This window comes from Gekko japonicus, unplaced genomic scaffold (genome assembly GCF_001447785.1).
Source record: "Gekko japonicus isolate JY-2015 unplaced genomic scaffold, Gekko_japonicus_V1.1 scaffold765, whole genome shotgun sequence".
Lineage (NCBI taxonomy): Eukaryota > Metazoa > Chordata > Lepidosauria > Squamata > Gekkonidae > Gekko > Gekko japonicus.
The window spans coordinates 353,946-362,628 of record NW_015163110.1 but is presented as its reverse complement, the minus strand read 5'-3'; the positions used below and the strand labels follow the sequence as shown (position 1 = coordinate 362,628).

Here is an 8,683-nt window from a genome sequence, read left to right as displayed (position 1 = left end):
CGGGGCGCTTGGGTCTTCGGGGTCCGGCCGAGGCGCTTGATTCTCCCGCCGTCCCGCCGTCGCCCCGGCAACCAGCGAGGCCGGCCAATGAGGCGGCCGTCCCGGGGAGGCGCGACCTATCAGAGCGCGGCGTTGGGGGACGAGGGGCGGAGTGAGTTCTTCCGGCCAAAGCGCGGCGGCGTCATGGCGGCGGCCTCGGGGGGCTGCCTGAGCCTCTGGCGGGAGGAGAACGACGGGCTGGCGGGCCGCTGGCGGAGGAGCCCCCCACGCAGGGTAGCCCGGCCTCTGCCCCGGGGAGCGGAGGGAGGGCCCCGCGAGGCTGGGTGGGGGAGAAGAGAAGGGGGCCCCTGGGCGGGCTGCCGCTGAGTGCGGGGAGCTCCGGAGAGCGGCTCTGTCCTGTCTTCGGGCAGCAGCTGGACCCTGCGCGGCTTGGCGCCTCTCTGCCTCCCGCTCTCCCTGATTTTGTTTGTAGGTGGTTAAAGTGCGCGGACTCCTCCTCCACTTGCACCTGCTGGATGGCCTTGGGCCAGTCACACGTTCTTTCAGAGCTGTTCTTGAAAAAAGAGCAGTTTCTGTCACTCAGCCCCGCCTCCCTCACAGGGTGTCTGTGGTGGAGAGGGGAAAGGAAAGGAGTTTGTGAGACGCTCTGAGACACCTTTGGGTAGTGAAGGGTGGGGTAGAAATCCAATCTCTTCTTCTCTTCCTTTGGCAGGTTGAGAAGGCTGCCGGGTGGGAGAAGCAGAGCGCTCCGCAGTGCCAGCGCGCCTTCCGCCATCTGCTGCAGAAGATCCAAGGTGGGTGGTGGCAGAAGCTGGGCGGCAACGCGGGAAGGCAGCAGGACCCCTGGAGACCCTGCAGAGCTGCCGGGTGAGGCCGGGGGTCCCTCTCGCCCAGCAGCCTGTTGCACACTAGGGCCAGCAAACTGGGCATAGAGGTTGAGAGGCCTGTCCCCGGTGGCTGTATTCTCCATATCCATACGTCTGTCTAATCCTCTGTGAAGCTGGTCCATGCTCCACGTTGTCAGTGCATTCACTGGCATGCTGTAGAGATGAGATTCCTAGACATCATAAATGACGGCCGACTTAAGCAGTTGGTCACAGAGCCAACCACAGGGGTGGTGATCCTGGTCTGGGTTCTGAGCGGGTCTCAAGGCCTGGTGAGAAACGCAGAGGCTGCTGCATCAGTTAGGAACAGGGACCACAGTGCTATTAAGTGCATCATTCAGGTCAGTGCAAAGTTACTCCTAAAGTCTAAAACAGTAACGTTTAATTTCAACACTGGGAACTTTATAAAAATGAGGGGAGTCGTTAAAAGGAAGATGAAAGGGGAACACAAAGAGAGTCAGATCCCCAGAGGATGTTTGGAAACTGTTGGGAACCACACTGATTGAAGCCCAGAGACTTTCCCCCAGGTTAGGAAAGGCACTGAAAGAAGGCCTGCGTGGTTAGTAGGGTTGCCAAACCCCCTGGTTTGCCAGGGGTCCCCCGTTTTGGTGGGGGGTTCTACCCGCTGCATCTGGCCGGCGGGGGAAGCCCCAACACCCACAGCCACCCATCTCTCTCCCTTTAAGTGTGTGGAACCTGTGTTTCCTCCCAAGCCGGATCTCCGCCAGTGTGTTCTTAAAAGGGAAACGCCGCTGCTCTTAAAGGGGAAACGCCGGCTCCTTTAAGTGCAGGGAACTGCCGTTTCTGGAGATCCGGCGCACGGGCGGGTGAGGGGGGGTGGCAGACGTCCCCAACATGACGTCATTACGTCGGGGATGCCCCACCCCCTCCAGGAACGCCCCCAAAGTCCCCTGCTGGGGGTGGAAGATGGACTTGGCAACCCTAGTGGTTAGCAGGGCACATCGAAGCAGCCATAAAAAGCAAAAAAGGGGCTTTTCTTTTAAAAAGTGGATATCCTGCCTCAATGAAGTGAACAGAAGGGAATACAGAATCTGGCAAAAGAAGTGCAAGTCACTAATTAGGCATGCAAAAAAAAAAAGCAGCAAGACAAACAATAAGCTTCTTTAAATATATCCAGAGTAGGAAACGGAGAGAAGCAGTCGGGCCTTTGGATGACCAAGGAATAAAGAGATTGCTGAAGGAAGATGTGGAGATGGCCGGGGAGATCAATGAACTCCTTGCTTACATGTTCATTGTGGAAAGTGTGGGGCACGCACCCATGCCTCAGCCACTGTTTTCAGGAATGGAGTCTGAAGAACTACGGTGGCAAGAGATGTAGATCTAGACCTGTTGGGGAAATTAAAAACTGACGAGTCTCCAGGTCCTGATGGCATGCACCCAAGAGTTCTTAGGGAACTCAACTGTATGTGCAACTTATCTCTGAATTCAGCTGCTGTACCCAAAGGCTTTTGCGGTTGTTCAGTTGCACAGTCAAGTCCTGGAGAAGGAAATGGCAACCTGCTCCAGACAGTACCTTTGCCAAGAAAACCCCGTGGACAGTCACCAAAAGGCTGGAAAGCAGCAAATATTTCACCGATTCTTATAAAGGGGGTCCAGAGGGGAACCAGGAAATTAGAGGCCAGTTGGCCCAACATCTGTTCTAGGCAAATTAGTAGAAACTGTTTGTTAGGCACATAGGGGGAGACCAAGCCTGCTGAGGGGAAACCAGCATGGCTTCTGAAAAAGGAAGTCCCACCTCACCAACCTTATGGAGTTCTTTGAGAAAGTGAACAAGCATATAGACAATGGTGATCCGGTGGACATTATATCCCTGGACTTTCAAAAGACTTTAGGCAAGGTGCCTCACCAAGGACTCCCGAGTAAACTTAGCAGCCATGGGGTAAGAGAACGGGTTCTCTTGTGGATTAAAAACTGGTGAAATGACAGGAAGTAAAGTAGAAATCAACAGACATCTCACAAGGGAGAGAAGTCAGCACAGTGGTGATGCTTTGAGTCCCCTGCTGGGCACTCATGCCGGACTTGTCCCCCGTGTCGTTGCAGGACTCCCTGCTGTGCCCCCTGCTCTACCGCTGGAGCTGACCATCCTCTGCAATTCCCTGCAGTTTGACCTTGCTCTGCCCAGCGACTCCAACGAGAAGCTATTGGCAAGGATAGACTACGGGCTCAGCAGAGGTAAGGCCTGTATCTCACTCTGCCTGAAGAACAGGATTGTGGCTGCCTGACAGGATGGGGCCTCAGAGAAGCTGGCACGTAGGGCGTGGGGGTGGGGCACCTCCCTTTCTGGCTCCCAGCGCAGCCTATGCTGGAGCATTACTTTTTGCTAACCCCCACCCCACCCCTGCTGTCTTGAAAGGCACGCAGACCTCAACAGGCTTCATTTCTGTCCTAGTTCTGGAGGCTCGTGCTGTGCCTGGGCAAGGGCTCAGCTCAGAGGATCGCTGGCGGAAGGTTCTCCAGCAGGGGACCCCTGAAGAGCTGCAGGGCCCTCTGCACCAACTGGCTGCCCTGCAGTGCTTGCTTTGGCTGGCAGAAAACCACCTGGGTGCTGTGGAGGGCCTCTGCCGACAGCTGTGCGGGGCCAAGGTAGGTCAGCGGCATTCTGGGCCTGCCTCACGTTTCATTCCAGGCATTGCCCGCCCCCTCCCTCCCTTCCGTCCGTCCTTCCTTCCTTCTGGACTGAGCCCTGCTGTCTCCAATGGGAACAAGCAGCACACCCTCAGGCTTGTTTCTCCTCCCTGCAAGGGACTGTGAAGCGTGAAAACAACTTGCATTGCGGGAAGGTCCTTTCTCCCAGCCTCTGGCCCCATCACATGCACATTCCATGTTTTGGTGTGTGTGTTCCTTTAAATGTTTAGTTTGACTGCAGTACTGTAAGGAGTGTGATAGAGGGAGACAAGTGTATTTTGACTGGCTGATGACTGAGACTGTGGGAGGAGATGTTCTGAGAGGATTCTGTGTGTGTGTCTATGAAGTGATTCTGTGATATGAGAGAGACAAGTATGGAAGAGTTTTGAAGAGAGTCTGTATGACTGAGAATTACGAAGGATTCTGTGTGTGAAGCTTGAAGAGAGAACATTGTGTGAATATGGAATTCTGAGTCTAATTCTGTGTGAATAAGACCAACAGTTTAGTCTGTGTGACTAAGAGAGTGGATTCTGTTCACTGTGAATAAAAGAGAGACTAGCCTGTGTGGCTATATATATGATTGTATAAGCCTGTCGGAGTGGAGTTTGGAGTGTGAGTTTGGAGTTCCTTTCTTCAGCAGCTGTTCAAAATAAGCAGAAACCTATTTTGCTCTTTATTCAATAAATTAATTTTTGTTTAAACCTATCCCAGAAATCAGTACAGTCCTTCCTCAGGGCCACATAGTCCTCTGAAGTGCCCAGACCCTAGGTCATACTACCAAAAGAGACAGATTTTGGAATTCTTAATTCCTGGTGGCAGCAGAAAACTACCATGTTTAAATACGCAGAGGGTGGTTTAAAGGAAAACCCATATCCCCTATAAGCGAGGACGACACAGAAGGTTCGTCTTTACAGGGCAGGGGCGTGTGAAGAAGCCCAGGGTTTAGGCAGTTGGGTGCGTTGAGCTGGGTCGCTAGCAGAGTGTGTGAGTTGAGTGCCACCGTTGCTGTGTCCTTCCAGGTGTCCTGTCTCTTGCCTGCCGTGCCACCGACCTTAAAGGGGGAGGGGGGGCTGGAGTGGCGGAAGAGTTGGGGTGGTCTTCAGGGCACCACAGTACTAAGGTGGTTCCTTCCTCAGGACCCAGGGCAGCCTTTGCGCAGTAGCTGTGAGAATGAGCTCCTTTCCCTGCTGCAAGGATGGCGTCCAGCCGATGCGGGAGAATCTGACCCCCTCGTGGTGCAGAGTGCCAGGGACCTGAGAGACGTTCTGTGGACTTCAGCCGCTTTCCTGCAAGGTGTGGCTGGAACCGCTTTTCTGTCGGTGTGTTTTATGTATCGGGAACGTGTCTGTGCTACCTCTTCAAAGTCTGGCCGAAGGCAGCTTACAATCAAAACCCACAGCACTGAAATACAAGATATTGGACATAAGCAGCATAAAAACTTTGTAAGAGAAGCAAACCATAGAAACTGGTAAGATAAAGCCCCTAATTAAAAGTCTTGTGCCTAAAAGGAAGTAAAGTAGGTGCCAGGCAAGCCTCGGTGGTGGTGGTGGGGAATGTTCCAAAGGTGAGGTGCCACCCCAGAAGAAGAAGAAGAAGAAGAAGAAGAAGAAGAAGAAGAAGAAGAAGAAGAAGAAGAAGAAGAAGAAGAGATTGGATTTATACCCCATGGCCCTTCACTACCCAAGGGAGTCTCAGAGCGGTTTACAAACTCCTTTTCCCTCCCCCTCCCCACAACAGACACCCTGTGAGGCAGGTAGGGGCTGAGAGAGCTCTGACAGAAACTGCTCTTTTTCAAGAACAGTTCTTGTCAGAACTATGGCTTGCCCAAGGCCATCCAGCCAGGTGCAAGTGGAGGAGTGGGGAATCAAACCCGGTTCTCCCAGATTAAGAGTCCGCACACTTAGAAGAGAAGAAGAAGAGATTGGATTTATACCCTGCTCTTCACTACCTGAAGGAGTCTCAGAGTGGCTTACAAACTCCTTTCCCTTCCCCTCCCCACAACAGACACCCCCTGTGAGGTCGGTGGGGCTGAGAGAGCTCTGGACAGAAACTGCTCTTTTTTCAAGGACAGCTCTTGTCAGAACTACGGCTTGCCCATGGTCATCCAGCCAGGTGTAAGTGGAGGAGGAGTGGGGGAATCAAACCCGGTTCTCCCAGATTAGAGTCTGCGCATTTAACCACTACACCAAACTGGCTCTCAAGAAGAAGAAGAAGAATTAGAAGAAGTAGTAGAAGAAGAAGAGATTGGATTTATACCCCACCCTTCCCCTCCCCACAACAGACACCCTGTGAGGTCGGTGGGGCTGAGAGAGCTCTTGACAGAAGCTGCTCTTTTTCAAGAACAGCTCTTGTCAGAACCATGGCTTCTTGCCCAAGTTCATCCAGCCAGGTGCAAGTGGAGGAGGAGTGGGGAATCAAACCCGGTCCTCCCAGATTAGAGTCCATGCGCTTCACCACGACACCAAACTGGCAGGGGCGTGGGGAGCAGGGCTTGAGAGGCAGATCTTAACTGGCAAAGTGGACAGTACTGGGAGGAGGAGGCGATGGGGGGTTCAGGTCCTTTTCTCTCCCTGCCCTCGTCGTCCTCCTGCTGCGTCTACAAACCTTTCCCCCTTAAGCTCCCTCCCCCTGCCATAAATGACCCAAGGGAGTGTGCTCAGCTCCCCCCCTCATGAAAGAGGTGTATATGTGGGGATACTTTGCTTGCGAGGAAGGGGGGCAGCTAGTCTCCCGCCCACCCAGCGGTTCAAAAGCGTAATCGCAAGTAGATAAATGGGTACCTGCCCCTAGGTGGCAGGGATCCCCTCCATGGTTCTCTATGATGGGGAAAAAGTTACCACCAGAGCTGCGGTGGTGCGCGGCCGCACGCCGGAGGAATCCACCAGAAGCCCACCAGAAGAAGCCGTCGACCCATCCTAGGGTGCCAGGGAGTAACATCTGAAGCCCGCCCGAATACATCAACAAACAGAACGCGCCGCCTGGGTGCTGGTAGGTGGTCCCTCCCCCCATACAAATTGTGGCCCTAGGTAGGAATTAAAAAGTATATGTAAACCGCTCAGAGACCCTTCGGGGTCAAGAGCGGTATATAAATCGAAAGTAAATAAAAAAAATAAAAAATAGTCTGGAAGAGCCCAGGTGCTGATCCAGGCAGAAGGCCCTTGTTATTCTGGAAGACCCTGGGGCTCTATGGGGCCTCCAAAAGAAGGCTAGCGGGGCAAGGAAAGAATGGCCCAGAGTGCCACTTCCCACGTGCCTGCTGCCGTGGTCAGAAGTGGGCTCTTGGGTAGGACAGTGGGACGTGGGCAAGGAAGTGATTTCTTCCCCGGGTAGGATCCGGCAAGCCCCATTTAGTAATTTCTGATGACTGGTCGGCGAAACCGAGGCCTGGTCCACAGGTGGGTGGGTGGGAAGGAGGCGGTGGGAGGGACTGCATCCGACTGCTAGGGGAGGACCACATTGTGCAGCACAGGCAGAAAATGTTGAGAAGGGATGGAAGCCTTCCCCCCGCTGAGCTAGTTTTGTGTTTGCACAGTTGTCAGAGTCCCACAGCAGTTTGGTGAGAGCCAGTTTGGTGTAGTGGTTAAGTGTGCGGACTCTAATATGGGAGAACCGGGTTTGATTCCCCACTCCTCCACTTGCACCTGCTGATGTGACCTTGGGTCAGTCACAAGCTCTGTCACAGCTGTCCTTGAAAAAGGGCAGTTTCTGTCAGAGCTCTCTCAGCCCCACCCACCTCACAAGGTGTCTGTTGTGGGGAGAGGAAGGGAAAGGAGTTTGTCAGCTGCTCTGAGACTCCAAGGGAAGGGCGGGGTATAGATCCAATCTCTTCTTCTTCTTCAATCAGTCTCAACAACATTCCTTCAGAAGGATCAAGTTTATTGGGCGGCTGCCCCCAAGCAAGGATATCAGTTGAGGGGAAGAAGAGGCCAATGAGATGCCAGTTTTATCTGAAGTGTGGTTTTGCTTCTTAATGTTTAATCATTCTTTTGTTTTGCTCTTTACTAAGTCAGAATACCTGGACTTGAATTATTTAAGCGACTTTAACAATCACCTTCAATGTAACAAATTACTCCCCCCCCCTACTTAAAGCTATTTTATTGTAATCATATGTCCACCACCTCTTGGGTTTTTAGTGGTTTATCTTTACTTTTTCCTGTAGTTTATTGAAGGATCAAGTTTATTGAAGACAGTAAAGGATCAAGTTTATTGAAGACAGTAAAGGCAGGTCATCTGTGCATACGTCCTGTGTTAGAGTTAACCCAACTGGTGGGAGAGAGGAAGATATACTGTGTTCAAAGAGGGGCCCCCTGATGCCTGCCTAAACTAACGGGAGCAGGTTCCCAGGCAGAGCAGAGAGTGCAAAGCATCAAGGTCAGGGTACTAGATAAGGCTCAGCAGAAGAAGTGAAATCTCACATTCCAGGACATTAAGACACTTGCCCAGCGGGAGGCCCTCCCCCCCATACAACGGCAGCATAGCTGACAACAGTGGGCTTTTCCATGCAAAGGGCCGTTCCAAGCAGGGATCCACCACCTGCACGCTGAAGGGATGCCATTCGGCCACTTCCTTCTCTGGCATGCAGGACCCAAGCCCAAGTCAGCTCTCGGATTGTCCTTGGTGTTCCTAGCACTGGGCTCTTGGAAGGCCGCTGACCCAACTTGGCAAGGCTGGGTGGGGCTCCTGCTTCAGGCTCTTCTCTTTCCTCCAGGCTTTCAGGAGCTGGGTGCTGGCCATCATGCCGCAGCTCTCGCCTTCCTCCAGGCAGCTGCCACGGGGCTGTGTTCCAAGAGAGTCCTGGCCCAGATCTTCACGTTGATGGGATGCTGCAACCTGAAAATGGTACGGAGGCAGCGGGCAAGAGAGAGTGCATGCCGTGGATGACTGCAGAGCCACTGCGTCTGGGCTGCGCTGATAGTGGTGTGGTGCTAGCCATGTAGTTTAATGTTTTATAATGTTAATATTTCATATTTGTTTTCATGTTGTTTTTACCTTATTGGCTTTAATGTTGTAAGTTGCCATGAGACCCTTTGGGTGAGTGGCGAGCGACAGAAAGAAAGAAAGAAAGAAAGAAAGAAAGAAAGAAAGAGAAAGAAAGAAAGAAAGAGAAAGAAAGAAAGAAAGAGAAAGAAAGAAAGAGAAAGAAAGAGAAAGAA

At 52.6% G+C, this 8,683-nt stretch overlaps 1 protein-coding gene across 1 annotated transcript in view; it reads left to right on the top strand.

The window, feature by feature from the left end:
* Positions 1-171: 171 nt before the first annotated feature.
* The window catches only part of FANCG (Fanconi anemia complementation group G), a 30,121-nt gene continuing 21,609 nt past the window's right edge, over positions 172-8,683 (top strand). The window contains exons 1-6 of the mRNA XM_015406809.1: positions 172-273; positions 713-794; positions 2,946-3,077; positions 3,295-3,488; positions 4,667-4,823; positions 8,239-8,369. Of these exons, the coding sequence (XP_015262295.1) occupies positions 184-273; positions 713-794; positions 2,946-3,077; positions 3,295-3,488; positions 4,667-4,823; positions 8,239-8,369 (786 nt within the window). The 5' untranslated portion in view covers positions 172-183. The remainder of the gene's footprint in view (positions 274-712; positions 795-2,945; positions 3,078-3,294; positions 3,489-4,666; positions 4,824-8,238; positions 8,370-8,683) is intronic.